Below are 16,876 nucleotides of genomic sequence, written 5' to 3'. Positions count from 1 at the left end.
TAAATAACTTAGAAATAGAAAAGTGCACTTAAAGTACACATAAGAAGTGCACTTTAATTGCACAAATAAAAACATGAAAAAGGCAGCAATAATTGTACAATAGAAAATCATTTATAATTGAATTTTTTTTTTTCATTTATTGTGAGTTGCCATCACCTAACAACCTGCCCTGTGCAACCACACGTAATGAACACTTCTACACTCGATAAAGTTCAGAAACAGTCTAAACATTTTCCATCTCTAAATGTCACCAGTGAACCAACATAAGGTAAAAGAAAATTCACAATTACTATGCAATGCCTCTTCTTAAGGCTGGTCGATCCTTCGGACCATCCGGGCCTAACCCCACATGTCCAGATCTACTTTTTTTTTTTTTGCATCGTACAAGTTGTGCGAGCTGATGGTCAAGCAGATGACGACCGCAGGCGTCCACTCAAAGCAGCCCGTGTATTTGAATGGATCTGGCGGCCATTGTTGTGCTGTCACAGAGTCGTCTTGTCAGGCCCAGGAGACGCCGCTGACATTTAGCAGGCGGGCCCACCATCACCACCACCACCGCCGCCACCTCATTGTCTCTCTCTAGTTCTCTCACACACTCTCTTTTCCTGTCACTCCTTCACTGTGACGTGATGTGCAAGGAAAGGTGTGTGAGCAGTTGCGTTAATGAGTGGCCCTTTAAGGCTATTAAGATAAGATTGGTGCGCCCAGAGTTCCTCATTATAAGCGTTGCCCTTACACAGAATGTTAATTGGGTGGCCGGTGTTTAAGGGGGTAGGGGCTGGTTAGAAGTGGACATGATAGAGAAGGATAAACAAACGATATTTTGGAGATGAGAGTCAGATGATGATGATGAGATGGGAAAAACATGCGTCATACATGCATGTGGGGTGGAATGTTTACATAGTCCTGGTTGTAAATGTTTAGTGTCTAAAGAGAAGCCGTTTAGTGTTACTTCAGTGTGACACTAGCGCTACCTGCAGGTGAGGAGATGAACTGCGCATTCACCTTGCTAAAGAAAAACAAATGAAAGTCATGGCAATTATTTGCAATTTTGTTTTGGTATAAAATACAATCACACGTACAAGCACAAATCAAAGTACTCTTTAAATGAATCAAGCATAATCCCAGTTATTTTTTATTATATCTTATTAATATTCTAAATATATACAGTATTTTAAATTATTTTCATTAATTTAATTGCCCTTTAATGTTGGCCCAAGTTTCCTTGACATTTTATTACCAATAAATAATGTGTGATGTTAACAACTCGTAGCAATAGTCAATTTTAAAGTAGACTATTATTATTATTAATGTTATTATTATTATTTCTTGTGAGTTTATAAACAAAATAAAATGTGCTTAAATTGTCTACTGGAGAAATAAGACGGGGAAAATGTAGCTATTCGATGCAAAATAGAAATTCCACTGTCAGTTTGCCTTCAGCAAACCGATTTTGGTGTATTATCCAAATGTCGCCTAACTTGTAAGTAAAACATCGGGATATCAGCTGATTAAAAGAACAAATAACATTCAAATTTGGCTAATGCATTAAAAAAAAACTGATATGTCACGCTTGTTAAAGTTTGCTATTTAGCGTATAAAATTAAAAGCGAGGCGATCTCCTCATGGCTACTTAATGGTGGGTTTATGTCGCCATCATGTGGAGGAACTCTGAACAACAGCACAGACAGCTGACGTCTATCACTATTCAAATTCAAAATAAGTAAACATTTTTAAAACCATCTGTTCTTCGCATTAAATAAATTATACATTTTAGAACTAAATACGTTTTTAAATTTATAATACAATTGCATATGCAAAATGGTATATAATATTTACAATATGCATATATGATTAGTAATAACAGTAGGCTACTGTTATAATGTTAATATTTGTGTTCATGAATAAGAATTTGATGTTTTTTAATAGTTTTAGTAGTTTTTGTAGTTGAGGTTTTATAGTAGTCCTTTATATAGGGTGTTTCTCCACTAACAAATGTTATTATTATTATTTTGGGTGATCAGAAGCTGGAGATGCATGTATCATTTATTATTTTAAACTTCCTCGTAACTTGTGCTATTACAATAATCACACTGGTCATTTCATTAGGTACATTAGGTGTAATGATTTGAACTGGATCATATTGAGACTTGTTTATGATATGAAGGTTATCTAATGCATGTAGCCAACCAAAATACTGTAATACATATTTGTGTGTGCTACGTCTATTATTTTAACAATCAGTTACATGAGAACTGTATGAAATAAAGTAACATAGACACATACATTCATGCAAAATTTGTTGGTGACATTACATTTAAAGTGTGGATGTAAATAACAAATTAGCTTCTAAACTAATCCCTAAATGTCAGATTGTTTCTCATCCAGTGTACGTTTGATGACGTAGCTCCTCCTGATTGGCGGCCATATTGATGGAGCGAGAATGGACGAAACCATTTCATCCCGACCTCCTCACTCAGTAAACATTCATTTGCGCCAGTGGACAATCGCTATCCTGATTCCGAAGAAGATTATGATCGCTGTGTGTGAATTGCGCGGCGAGATTACAAATCCTGCTAATTTACATTTGGATTAGCCTCTCAGTACCCCCCATGTCTCCCCCCCATAAAAATGAGTGTGATCCTTCTAATAAACATCAATTGACGACGAGGAGACGACGAAGATGGACACCTGCGACAGGATTCCAACAAAAATGAGCCTGCGCTCTTATCGATGACCACTTTTGTACAATAGTGCATTTGTTTGGATCGAAAAGCGACCATGATTTTTGCTCTGTGGCCGCTGCTGATCCACGTCAGCGGATGGCGGGGGGTCGCGCCGAGCCCGACCGACGAGGGAGCACTGCGGGCCGGCCACGGGGACCACGGGGAGCCCGGCCACCAGGAGCACCACAAGGACTCGTACAGCACCTTCGCCTCCGAGTTCTTGGAGTCCAGATATCTGTCTGATGACGGTGAGTATCCTCGCCTCGACCTATACAACAATGTGGAAGAAAACTGGGATTTAGCACCCAGGCCAGCTCCCCTAAGGGTGGACCCCCCCCCCCCCCCCCGCCCCCATTTCTGTGTGGCTCGCCATGTAAATAAAGACAAGTGATTTTGACGGTGGCATAGAAGTACATATGTAAAAAATGGAGAGGAAAAAAAGTCAATTTGCATGCAATAGGATATAAAATCAAATCAAATGTTATTTGAGTCCAAGAACTCTGGAAAAATATTTTAAAAATGGCGGTAATTCATTATAAAGACCATTTTTGTGTGTGTAAATTTTTTTTTTTTTTTTTAAAAATGAACACACTACTGGTTTATGATTGCACAATTTTTTTTAATTAGTCTTTTTGACTTTTGTGGTTTAAATAAATAGTACAATACTGCAGACCCATTACAATATAAAAAATACATATACATATACAAAATATACAAACACTCCTTTTTTTTCTTCTTTTTTAAAAATAAAAGGAGAGCAATGATGATGTCAAATCGAATGAGCAATACTGAGCTTTCCTGAAAAAAAATATATATACAAACACTCCTGATGTTATATAGATCAGTGGTTCTCAAACTTTTTACACCAAGAACAATCTGAAAAAAATATTTAGCTTTCGTGGTATTATTTTGAACTAGAGGTTTTATTTCTTAACAACAATTTACCAAATGTAAATGAATATTATTTTAAGCCATTGTATCGTTATGCAGTTTGTTTGAACATGAACACTGTGCTTAAATATAGGGAAATAATTAAAGTTTTATTAAAACGATTCAACTAAAATGTGTTGCATATAAAAGGTAAATAAAATCTAAAATTCAAAATGAAAAAATTAAATGTAAACTAATACCAACAATATTTTGTTGCGTATGTTCATTAATGTACAATTTATTTTTATGTGAGAGAGACACAATGATAATACACAAAATGCTGATGTAGCATATTTGCAGGTTACCCTTTTCCCACCGCACCACCGGTGGACCCCTTTGCCAAAATCAAAATCATTGACTGTGGCGTGACCAAAGGATGCATCAGGTAAGAGCAAGCGTGTGTCTTTTTTTAATTTTTTTTTATTCTTAAATAATCACACAATATACCCCCATTTAAAATATGATGTAACTTTGGAGGCCTGATGCATTTTGTGTGTTGAGGTATGGAAAGCCTGGGTGCGACGCGGAGACATGTGACTACTTCCTGAGTTACCGTCGCATCGGGACTGATGTGGAGTACGAGATGAGCGCAGACACTGACGGCTGGGTGGCTGTAGGTTTCTCCTCGGACAAGAAAATGGTGAGCTGAAGTACTTGGGTCAAATACAGAGGATATTAAAAGTCTACACACCCCTGTTCAAAAGACACATTTTTCAGATAAGAAATTACATCAACGATTAATCTTTTCGATGTGGGAAGCAAAAATAACGGAGATAATGGGGTTGCACAAGTGTGCACACCCTCATAACTGGGCTGGGAGGGTTAGCCAATCGCATTCAAACCCATCTTAACTCATTCACTGCCATTGACGGCTATAGACGTAAAAAATTCATTTGAACTATTTCTACTAGTTTAACATTTTTTCCCACTTTTGTTAACTAGAGTATGAAAACCTAGAATTTTTTTATTGAACATTTAGAACAGATATAACATTTGTGATTAATCGGGAGTTAACTAATGAAGTCATGCGATTAATTACGATTAAAAATTCTAACCGCTTGATGCCCCTAATTTTTAATAATTTTTTCTTTTCTTTTTTTAAATCGCGTCAGGCGATTTTAATTTTAATTTTATTTTAATTAATCGCTTGTTTTCAGTAGTTAACTCACGATTAATCACACATGTTATATCTGTTGTAAATGTACAATATTTTTTTTCCTAGGTTTTTATACTCATGTTAACAAAAGTGGAGAGAAAAATTGAAACTAATAGAAATGAATGAATGACGTCTATACCCGTCAATGGCAGTCAATGAGTTACATGGCAAGTCAGCAAAACCTTTGCCATCCTTTAAAGTGCCTTGATTGACTTTTCCTGTCATTTTCTGACCACTTTCTCATCATCTCAACTAACAACCAATCCCGTCCCTCAGGGAGGCGATGACGTCATGGGCTGCGTCCACGACGACAACGGCCGCGTGCGCATCCATCACTTCTACAACGTCGGCCAGTGGGCCAAGGAGATCAAGAGGAACCCGGCGAGGGACGAGGAGGGCATCTTCGAGAACAACCGCGTGACCTGCCGTTTCAAGCGTCCGCTCTACGTGCCGCGAGACGAGACGCTCGTGGACCTCCACCTGTCGTGGTACTACCTGTTTGCCTGGGGGCCTGCCATACAAGGTGACCTTTGACCTTTGACGCCGCTATTCGTCTTTGGCATCATCTCATCATCATGGTCTCGTGTCCAACAGGTTCCATCACCAGACACGACATCGACAGCCCTCCGGTGAGCGACCGCATGGTCAGTATTTACAAATACGAGGACATCTTCATGCCTTCCACAGCCTACCAGACCTTCAACTCACCCCTCTGCCTACTGCTAATAGTAGCCCTCACCTTCTACTTGCTGATGGGAACACCGTGACGATGGAGATGGACGGACAAGATGTAGCAGCAATAAAAACAAGTTGCCATTACTTTACGTTTGTGTTTTGCGCGCACACACACAATATTAGACATTTTAAAAGAAAATATATCGATGTAGTGTAACTCACAGTATACTTTAGGGGAGTATTGTGCTGCTGCCAAACTAAAGCAACTAATACAAAAGTTTTGCACAGGACAGTTATTTTCAGTTACTAAACGGACTGCACATGCCGGTAGATAATTTCACAGCATGTGCTCGGAAGTCGACGCCGAGCGGAGCATAGAAAAGAGCAGATGCCAAATATTTACTGGCTCCTGATTAACTTGGCTGAAGGACAGAAAAATAACAGCCTGCATCTTTTTTTTTTTTTTTAAACTTGATCCCTTTTTGGGGGGGTTTGTCACATGCCACCCAAGAAGTGACAAAATGGCAGGAGTGGCTTCTTTTTTTTTTTGCACCCCCATGTATGGCACTTCTGCTTTGTATGCACATTTACCAGTTTCATATGTACAATTTATTTTTTGTTTACTCATTGAGATTGTGCAATGATGTTTTACAATGAGAGTCTGACAGATGAGATACTAATTGCAATAACTTAAAGTACCATTTCTATATGGCTGGGTAAGTTCAATAACATACTGTCTGATTACAATTATTTTGTGTTCATTATACAGTTTTAATCCCTAATAGAGAATTCAATTCCAGGGATTAAAATGTGTATAATAATGTATTTCACATCATTATACTGTACTATATACAGTATGATACCTATATAATACCATTAAAAATTAAAACATAAAACAAATTGTTGTTGGTAATCAGTCTGTTTATTACTCGAATTTAGCATATTGCAATACAGTACTAGATTTACATTAGGGTGAATTAATAATTATTACTTTTACATACAAACAAGCATACAAAAAAAAACACTTAATCCACTCCTTTTTTACATTTGCCCCCCAGATTGTTGTCATATAAATTATGAATACCAAATATTTGTGGAATACGTGTTAACGGCTAACAGCTAGCAGCACCATAGCAAAAGGGCTTAGCACTTAGCCCCTGTTTCAAGCAACTGTAAGAGCAAATGTGCATAATTATTACATTTGTTGTAAGTAATTATAAAATACTGCACGTTCATATTCGGAGGTGGTTCAAATGTCTTACAGGGAAACGTTAGAAAATAGTTTTGGAAAAAAAACGAGTTAAATGACTAAGGTTAGCGTCTGTGCCGAACTACGTTTCCCACGATGCCGTTCGTCATGGTTACGTCACGCGTTCATCTTTCACACGCGAGTGACAACAGGCGAGTTTGGGGTAAACATGGCCGACGAGGAGGACTCGTCACCGGACCCTACCGCGGGTCCTCCGTCGGGGAGCCCTCGCACGGGCCGCTCGCACTCCGTGTCGTTCTCCGAGAGCGTCCAGCCGGCCGTGGGAATGGTTAGCCAGCTGCTAAGCCAGCCGTCCTCGCTCAAATTCGACAAAAACATCAAACAGGCCTTCTACAACACCGGCGCGATGATCTTCGTGGCCATCTGCTGCGGGGCGACGGTGCTGGTCTACTTCATCCTGGAAGCCTTCCTACGGCCGCTTCTCTGGGCAGTGCTGTGCGGCACCTTCCTCCACCCCTTCAAGCACTCCCTCGCCCGCCTCGGACGCTCTTGGCTCAGCGGCCTGCAGGACACCGGGACGCCCATCGTGGTGGGCACTCTGCTGGTGCCGGTGTGGTGCGTCAACCACACGGTGGACTTCATGGGCCGCCAGGTGATGGAGAAGCTCCCCCTGCTGCTGGCCATCGGAGCAGGGGTGCCGATTATCTACTTTCTCTACCTGTCGTGGAGTGTCGTAGGCATGCAGGTGCTTCTCGGACACCTGTGGGGGATCATCGCGGCGGTGTTGGACTGTTTCCACGCCGTCTGGGTGAGTGCATTGGGATTTGGCAATGACAGCTGAGGCCATTGATGATAAAACACACTTAGGGTGTGGTTGTCAATATAGGTCAAGCAAAACACACTTTGTCAGTTTTCCAGGATCCAGCAGCATCTTATGACTTGATTATTCCATTCTGTCACATGCTCTTCCATGTGTTAAAAACCCTTTGTTGTGTGCCGACAGGTTTGCACACTAGTCATTGGCTATTTATTGGCAGTCTGCTTCAAATGGAGCCCCCACACCGAAGGCTACCTGAGGTCCACCGCCTTGCTCGTGTGGACCGCTCTGCTTTTCTACATTGGTGAGTGGAAGTAACATGAGAAAGTCCCCTCTTATTTTTAGTACACTGGGCCCTTTCAGTCTGACCTTCGGGGGCTTTCAAATGTTTCACGTGGTTGAGTACAATAGTGTGAAATCAAATGTTCATCATCTCAATTCATAGCCGTTCATTTTTCTTCTAGTGTCCTTGACGGGCTCGTGGAGGGTTCCTTTATTTGTGCTGGTGGTGCTGCTGCTCATTGTGGGCTCCCAAGAGAAGCCTCCTGTCCCTGGCAGAGGTGAGGATTAACCAATAATTCAAAATGCTTCACCGGCGTTCAAGAATAGACACGGCCGCAGATGTGTTCAATGAGATGATGAAGCAATCACTAACACTATCGTTTCATTACATACTTGAGGATATTCTGAGGTCTTTTTCTGTTGTCTGACCACTTCAGGAGAGCTGTCTGGGCAGGTGTTGTCGTTTGCTGCTAACACTATTTATATGGCCATTGCCTGTGGCAGCCTGCAGTCCAAAACTGACAACAGCGAAAGATGCACTACAGGTAAGGAGTTTACTGTTATTTAGTTTTTTTATTGAAGGCTGTAAGGATTTATAAAAATAAAAAAAACACACTATACATTCAAAGCTTCACCAGTACTTGTTATAAATGTACAAATACAAAAGTCAACAAACCCCTTGTTCTAATGTCAGGTTTGTTTAAAAAATGAGACCAAGATGAATGTCAAAACTTTTTCCAACATTAAAAGTCAAGTTTAGTCAAGTCAAAAAAAATCTTTATAATGTTTAATGCAGCACCACTGGTCCAAACACGGGGTATTCTGATTAATATTGTGTTTGCGGAATATGAAGAAAGCAGCGAAATCCGCCTGTTTTTTACCCATATCAGCGAGGCGGCCATTTTGCTGTCGACCGAAAATAACATCACATTTGCCCAGGCAACAACCAATCACGACTCAGCTTGTGAACATCACATGACCAAATTCAGAAAACAAGTGGGCTGTGATTGGTTGTTACTGTACCTGTCGTTACCCGGAGCTCTGAGGAACTGTGATAGCATTTTCAGCAACAAAATGGCCGCCCCGTGAGATTTTGTTGCCAGTGTAAAAAGTTATGAAATCATTTATGTCTCATTTTTTTATATATATATATATATAAGAAAAATCTCAAATTTGATCAGGGGTGTGTTGACTTTTTTATCGCACAACAAATAATCATATACGATGTATTTTTAAACCATGTGAAATTTTAAGAGATTTCAACCACTTCCTGTTTTGTCTCAACATGCACGTACGTACACAAGATGGCGTCAGCGACTCCGTGGACAACCTCCCCGCCACGCCGGGCTTCCCTCAGAGCTCTCGAAAAGTACCATCCGGCCTCTTCCAGAAAAAATCCTCCCACAAGGCCAGCGACATCTACTTCGTCCTCCTGGCGTGGGCCATCGTCCTGGTCCAGATCTGGCTCAACTTGTGGGTCCTCCAGCTCCTGCCCATCCCCGTGGCCGGTAACAGGCACCCCGAAATTCCGTACGCCCCCCCCCCCCCCCCCCTCACATGTGACACCTCGCACCTGTGTTGATGTTAAGTGTGGGTGATGAAGAAGCTGGTGGTCCATTTTGGCTTGAAGAGCTTTGCGGCGAGGACTCTGAGCTCGTGGTGGGCCGTGCTGGAGAAGTTCGGGCGGGAACGAGAGAAGGCTCTGCTGCCGGGTCCCATCAAAGGCTTGGCGCAGTTTTTGCTGCGTATTGACACGAAGGTAACGCATATTTTTTTAGTCTAATTGTTTGTGTGGTCGTGTCCTCACGAGCATGCGTGCATTTTGGAAGGGGGTCCACACAAAACTGGATTTGAACTCATTCACTGCCATTGACGGCTATAGACGTCAAAGATCAATTTTTACTGGGTTGGATTGTAGAATTTAATTTGAGCACTTGAATTCCCGTTAAAAGTCGACACCGCAGCACGTGCCCTGTAATTAACACCTCGCTTGCCACCGTTCTGCACCCAAACACACATTTTATGTTGCACGCGGGGGGAAATGCTCCTACTCCTGCACAAAATCTTTCCAATAACAATATTCCCAATGTCTCTTTGTCTTTTCTCCAAGCTGTGGCATTGGCTTAACAAGCAGGTAATGACTTGCTGATGAGAGAAGCCGTCAGCTAAGCGTGTGTGCCGATGAACTAAAAAAAAAAAAAAAAAGATCAAATATTCATGTGTGTATGAGAGAGAAAAGTCACATGCTTGGACTGGCTTTTTAAAGAAAACTTTTTTTTACTACTCCTTCATGAGCTTCTCCTTGTCCACATGCGTGTCCTTTTAAGTTCCCGTGTTTAGATTTCCTCACAGGAAGATGCAGTAGAGGGTCATGGGACTTTTATTTAATTTTTTCAGTATCTTATTTATAATTTTCAAGCTTTTCAGCAAAAAAAGAAAGAAGAAAAAAAAAGTATTTAAAAAATGAATAAATTAATAAAAATACATAAGTAATTAAATAACATACAATTAAATAAATGAATTAATTTATGACAGTTCCACTACCGCTTCTGCATTGTCTGTGACGTTTTTGCTTAAGTGTGTGTGGCTTGTGCAGGCTTTAATCCAACAGAGGGCGCTGTTTTGCTTATTTTCTCAAGTCACTTCACAACAAGCAGCAGTTTGGCAGGTAGTGAAGTGAAATGTTTTTTTTTTTTTTAAATAGCTGTTTATTGAGAGTCACAGTTGATGCTTTCTGTTAAGATGAGCATAACATGACATCAAGTCCAGTTAGTATTCACTACAAAGAAATTATTTCATGTTCGCTGCCAATGTTTGGCAACCCCAAAAATTGGCAAAGGTGTGTGATGATGACTGTAAATTTTGGCTTTACACCTTTACAAGCTTTTGTTTCTTGCACATCTTCATGTTAATGTGCAAGGATATGTGTGCTTGTGTGTGTTTGGATTTGCTTTTTCATTTTACTTTTGGCCGCGTGAACAGTGTGAATGCAGGTTACTTTTTAAAAAAAATATGCCAAGCAGCCACTTTAGAATGACACTTGTTTGTCCAGGTGTCCCTTCTTATGTCACACCTGTCCCCTCTGTGTCCTGCATGCAGATGGTGGTGTGGCTGGAGCGCTCTCTGGATAAAATCATCAGCATCTTCATCATCATCCTGCTGGTCGCAGGAACCCTCCTCATGGGCCTGCTGCTCACAGCCATGGTATGTTTTTATTTATTTATTTATTTTTACTAACCTGGTGTGCATTCTGAGCAAAATCCTCTTGGTCGGCCCGCCCTCAGGTTCACCACGAAAGTGCTCACATCATCGACGTCACCAGTAATCTCATCAACGAGACCGTCTCCAACCACCCGGAGTGGGCAAAGTATGGCAGCCATTTTGTTAGCTCAGATGGTGAACGTGTCCATAAACGAACGACCTTGTCTTGTCTTCTCTCCACAGTTTGCTCCCAGAAACTCGCGTGGTCCAGAAGGCTCTCAATTCGGCTGCCACGAACGTCTACGAGCACGGAAGGGAATGGATAACGCAAAAAGTTGGCTTTTTTTTTTTTTTTACATCCTAGTCTTCAGATTGAATGTTTTAATTGTCCGACCGTGTAATGTTTTGTGTGCGTGCAGCTTCACAAGATGTTAGGAGACAAGGTGAACCACACGGATGTGATTGAGAAGCAGGTGCTTGAGCTTTGGGACCGACTGTACCACTCGTGGTTTGTGAAGGTAGCGATGGATGCAAAGGGGGGGGGGGGGGGGCTTTCTTGAAAGAGTTTGCCTTCTTGAAAAAACCCGCGCGCTTGTCCGTAGAACGTGACCCATCACGGCCGCACTCGCGGGCCCAAGTTGAATATTCAGAGATCAAACAGCTGGTTGGTGGACATCCTGGACTGGAAGGACATCGCCTCCTTTCTGCAGGAGAATATCGAGACTCTGTGGTCTGTAAGTGCTGCTGAATTTTTGGGGACGAAAATGCAGATGGGGATGTTGGATGAAGGTTGACGTTTTCTGTCAGATTCTGGAGTCCCTGTGGGTGGTGATGAGCAGGAACGTCGGCCTCCTCATCTCCACCACCACCACCCTCCTCACCGTCTTGTTCCACAGCGGCACCGCCCTGCTCAACTTCGTCCTCAGCCTGGTGAGGAGACGCCGTCCTTCGTCCCCCGCCCGTCTGCTTTCTGTCTTCTCGTGGTGCACAAATGCGTGTCATGTCAGGTGATCTTCTTGACCACCCTCTTCTACCTGCTGAGCTCCAGCGGCGAGTACTACAAACCCGTCAAGTGGGTCATCAGCCTGACGCCCCTCTCGCAGCCGGGACCTTCGTCCAACATCATCGGGCAGTCTGTGGAGGAGGCCATCAGGTAAAGCACGCTCACTGGCAAGAAATGATCCGAATGTAGAAGGAGTTGACGGAGGAAAAACTGTGGAATAATGCAAATCAAGCAGCAGGAGCGTGTGTGTTTGTACACAGAGGCGTGTTTGATGCCTCTCTCAAGATGGCCGCCTTCTACGGGCTGTACACGTGGCTCACTCACACCATCTTCGGCATCAATGTGGTCTTCATTCCTTCAGGTGAGTCTCACGCCAAGTGCAGCCCGTTTACTTCACTCGCTCTCAAACTCTCTCTCCGCCCGAAAAAAAAAAAGCCCTGGCCGCCATCTTGGGCGCGGTGCCCTTCCTGGGCACGTACTGGGCCGCCGTGCCGGCCGTGTGCGACCTGTGGCTGGCGCAGGGCGAAGGCGTCAAGGCGGCGCTGCTGCTCGTCTGCCACCTGCTGCCCACCTACTTCGTGGACACCGCCATCTACTCGGACATCTCGGGGTGTGTACAGTTTAGCAAACAAAACATGTCATTAGGAATTAATTCACAATCACCTTCTATACTGTTGCTTATTCATTTGGTCAGGAAAAGTTATACGCACAATAATCAACATTTTTAAATGAATACCTTATTAACTCAAAGAAAGGCCTTTGCTTTTTATTTTATTTTAGAAGCAGTTCCCCAAATAATCAGGACTGTTGCCCCACTTTTTATTACGTGTGCTGCTTTTAGGTGGTCGGAATTGTGCAGCCTGACGTAGCTTTACCAAAATACGTGAAAATAAACGCCTTGCCTTTCATATATGCTTTTTTTTTCCGGTCAAACAAATAACAGGTCTGTCAGATTGAAGGTGTCTAATTTTGCACCACTTTTTTATTTTATTGGGGGTGGGGGCATGTAGATCCATTACAAAATATAAATTTGAGCAATACTTGACTCTATGTCCCCCTTTTAATAGTTCCCTAATATTTTGCAGTTTAATAAATAAATGCATCACCTCAAATAGATTTGTCTATTCATTTATTTACTTTTTAAGTAAGAAAAATACAGATTACTCAATTATATTTACTGTGACTGATACCAAAATGTGTTGCAGTATATGTCTTAACAACACTACACACTTGAATAATAATAATTTAGATCCACTATGAAATATTAATTTTAGCCATACTTGACTCTATGGCTCCTTCTAATAATTCCCTAATATTCTGCAATTGAATAAATTCCTAACCTCAAATAACAACTTTTTTTTGGTGAAAAAACATGTAAATCCACTACAAAATAAAAATGTGTCCCGCTTCTAATAATTGCCTAATATTCTGCAGTTAAATAAATACCTTACCTCAAATAAAAAACTTTTTTTGGGGTGGAATAAAAACATTTAGATCCACTATGAAATATAAATTTTAGCCAAACTTGACTCTATGGCCCCTTCTAATAATTCCCTAATATTCTGCAGTTAAATAAATAAATAAATACCTCACCTCCAATAAATAACTTTTTTGGGGGGTGAAAAAAAAACATTTAGATCCACTACGAAATATTAATTTGAGCCATACTTGACTCTGTACCCCTCTAATTAGTCCCTAATATTCTCGCCTCAAATAGATTAATCTTCTTTTGGACAAAAACAGTCACTTGTGCCTGTAGGCTGATGTCTTTTTACAACAGTCAGCAGATGTAGATCTTTAAAGCCGAACACTAAAGCAAAAGTGCTCCTGTATGCCGACGAAAATGTAACGTTATAAAACAGAATTATAATATTTGAATGCAATTGCAACCCTCGATGCCTGATATTTTTGCAGTTAATAAACGCCTCAACTCAAATAGATGCCTAGATTTTTATGTTGAAAAACACTTGTAGGCTGTAATTACCTTTCATCACCTGTGTTGAAGTATGCAAAAAGTTTGCCATTGTGTTTTCAGGGGGGGTCACCCCTACCTGACAGGTTTGGCGGTGGCGGGCGGCGCCTACTACCTGGGCCTGGAGGGCGCCATCATCGGGCCCATCCTGCTGTGCATCTTGGTGGTGGCGGCCAACATCTACAGCGCCATGTTGATGAGCCCCAACTCGGCGGCCCCCACGCCCATCCAGGCGGGATGGCCCCAGCCTGGCAACAGGTCGCCATCGCCACGGCAACCATAAATGTCCACAACATTCTTTTGACGTTTTTTTTTTTTTCTCCCCCTCCAGGGTTTTCTCTGAGTCGACGCCCACTATCCTGAAAAAGAGCAGTGAGTGACATCACACGTGCCCCGCTCGACCGCACCTCCACATGCGGCTCCGCAGGTCCGGCCAGATGCCGCCGCAGGAAAGGCGGCGCCACGGCCGCTCTGCCACAATGCTTTGCTGCAATGTCGCTCAGAGCATGACGGCGACTGCTGCTGTCGATCTAAAAGATGACATGGACCACGTTGCCTTGTTGCCAAAATAGGTTTTCTAATGCCAGCTCGACAGGGTCAGATGATTTTCTGAACACATCCGTACAATGTAAAACTTCTTTCCAAAGATGTCCAAGTGGACTTTTTTTTTTTTGTTAACTACTCATGTGTAAAGTTGCAAATGACCAAAACATCTGGTTATGGTTAAGAATTACACTATTGGAATTATCCAGTTGGCAAGTTGGATTCTTTCCATGACAATTAGTGAAAATTAAGTAGTGCCAAAGAACAATTTTTTAAGAGCTTCAATTAGACCAAGCCATGTCTAATAGGCGCCATCTTCTGGTATATAAAGGTAATTTTAATTATTTTGAAGTGGTGTTTTTTCACTATTCACGGCAAGATTAGACCAAAATATAGATATATATTTTTTGCATTTATGTGTGAATTGCACCTTTTTTTTTGTCCGATTTATTGTAACAATTTATGATGTATGAGACCTATTTGACCAGCAACATTGAAATACGTGGTATTGCAACCCTAATCAGGTGTCCGTACAAGTAGCGTTGATTTTGCACAGAAACGCACACGCCTGCTCTCCATCAACACATTATCACTGTTTTGTTTTGCTACGCTTGTGACGTATAACCTCAATTAAAGTGTTACAACTTTTGGTCGTTTTAGCCCAGTATATAACTTGAAAAACTGACTCAAACATGACATGGTCTGGTATATTAATTGAGCCACTGAGAACTAAAGTGGGCCAAGTCCCTTGTTTTTTAAATTTAGTGCAGACATTTACAGTAAAAATATCTTTATGATGAATACCGAGCATGGTTTACATATGCTTTTGTCATATGGGTGGGAATCTGATTCATTTGAGGGCATCTACATGTTAGTGTAAGTGAATTTTTCTCATTCATTTAAAGATTTGATAGATGTGACATTTTAGTGGCCATAAAACTTGGAAAATGACCAAACCAAAAAAAAGGGATTAATCCACTCTAGTTCTCAGACACCAAACCGATTTTATCACATTTTTATTTACTTGTTTTCACTACACTGGCACTTTTAAGAGTTCTGTAGTGCTTAGCTTGGTGTGGAAGTGACAACACGTACCGGGTAATGTGTGTGATAGATGAGAAACAACATTGGGTTGTTTTCTTGTAGTGTACTAATACCAGTGTTTACTGTTACTTTGATTTTATTACTACCGTATTTTACTGTTTGTTTTTCTCAATGATTGGATATGCACTGCCAAATAAACACCACCATTTGAAGTAAAAGTGCCGCTTGAATCCTTCTCAGATGAGTTTTAATGTAATTGAGAATATTTAAAATTTAGTGGTGATCTATAAGCAATTTGGTATCAATTGTTAATTAAATATTTTTTTAAATGAGTAATTGTATTCAATGTATGACATCACTAGTATTGTACCTGTAATATGATAGCTACTAGTCTTAAATATAATACAGGACTATTTCTATGAAATTAATTTGATCGGTTGTGCGCATAAATACAGTGTACTTTTTATTTATACTATACACTAAATCATAACAGTAATCTTTTTTGTTTTGTTTGTATAGTTGTATTTGTTGTTTTTATTTGTATGGCGTAATATTTCCCAGGGGCCCCAAGCAAGAAGGGATTGAGTGCCACGGCAGCCACAGTACGTCATTTTAAAATTGCACATCTGCATATACAGTCGTTTAAAGAAAAAAACATTATATAAATGGTGGTTTAAAAAAACACGTTTTTAAAAAATGCCTTACTGTACAGTCGTTTTAATATAATGTAAATAATACCTTTACTATAAATGGCTGTTTTGACTTACTAGACATCGAAAAAAAAAAAATACTATGCGTGGTCATTTAAAACAACAAAATCAGCCTTACTATACACGGTCGTTCAAAAAAAGCCTCACTAATATGCATGGTCATTTAAAAAAAACAGAAAACAATGCCTTATTATATATGGTTTTTTTTTTTTGCTTTAGTTTTAAACGCCTTACTATATACATGGTTGTTTAAAAAAAACGTTTTAAAAAAATGCCTTACTGTATATAGTCGTTTTAATAAAATGTAAATAATACCTTTACTAAAAATGGCTGTTTTGACTTACTAAACATCGTAAAAAAAACAACCTTACTATGCGTGGTCATTAAAAAAAAAAAATCAGCCTTACGGTCGTTAAAAAAAAGCCTTACTTATATGCATGGTCATTTAAAAAAACAACGCCTTACTATACATGGTTATTTATTTTTTAAATGCCTATAAATAGGGTTGTTTAAAAAAACTTTTAAAAAATAGGGTTGTTTAAAAAAAACTTTAAAAAAATGCCTTACTGTACATAGTACATTTTTATTTCATGGTTCCCATTTGAGA

At 40.6% G+C, this 16,876-nt stretch overlaps 2 protein-coding genes across 3 annotated transcripts; both read left to right on the top strand.

Moving 5' to 3' along the window:
* Positions 1–2,425: 2,425 nt before the first annotated feature.
* Positions 2,426–6,387, top strand: frrs1l (ferric-chelate reductase 1-like). The gene is made up of 5 exons (XM_077574520.1): positions 2,426–2,974; positions 3,957–4,041; positions 4,158–4,296; positions 5,089–5,335; positions 5,407–6,387. The coding sequence occupies exons 1-5, from the start codon at positions 2,782–2,784 to the stop codon at positions 5,577–5,579; spliced, it is 837 nt and encodes a 278-aa protein (XP_077430646.1). The 5' UTR covers positions 2,426–2,781; the 3' UTR covers positions 5,580–6,387.
* A 491-nt stretch (positions 6,388–6,878) lies between these two features.
* tmem245 (transmembrane protein 245) lies at positions 6,879–15,777 on the top strand. 2 transcript variants are annotated; one of them, XM_077576857.1, is made up of 18 exons: positions 6,879–7,505; positions 7,701–7,818; positions 7,979–8,074; positions 8,234–8,341; positions 9,101–9,304; positions 9,386–9,555; positions 9,907–9,930; positions 10,896–11,000; positions 11,081–11,163; positions 11,241–11,331; positions 11,417–11,515; positions 11,600–11,731; positions 11,805–11,927; positions 12,005–12,150; positions 12,261–12,361; positions 12,436–12,610; positions 14,036–14,230; positions 14,304–15,777. In XM_077576857.1, exons 1-18 carry the CDS (start codon positions 6,906–6,908, stop codon positions 14,350–14,352), a joined length of 2,619 nt encoding a protein of 872 aa, XP_077432983.1. In that variant the 5' UTR covers positions 6,879–6,905; the 3' UTR covers positions 14,353–15,777. The 2 variants fall into 2 exon arrangements, with proteins under 2 accessions (XP_077432983.1, XP_077432984.1); XM_077576858.1 differs by lacking the exon at positions 9,907–9,930.
* The last annotated feature ends 1,099 nt before the right edge of the window (positions 15,778–16,876 follow it).

Source organism: Vanacampus margaritifer, chromosome 9, assembly GCF_051991255.1.
Source record: "Vanacampus margaritifer isolate UIUO_Vmar chromosome 9, RoL_Vmar_1.0, whole genome shotgun sequence".
NCBI classification, from domain to species: Eukaryota; Metazoa; Chordata; class Actinopteri; order Syngnathiformes; family Syngnathidae; genus Vanacampus; species Vanacampus margaritifer.
The sequence above is the reverse complement of the archived record's forward strand: the minus strand, read 5'-3'. Positions and strand labels throughout refer to the sequence as shown.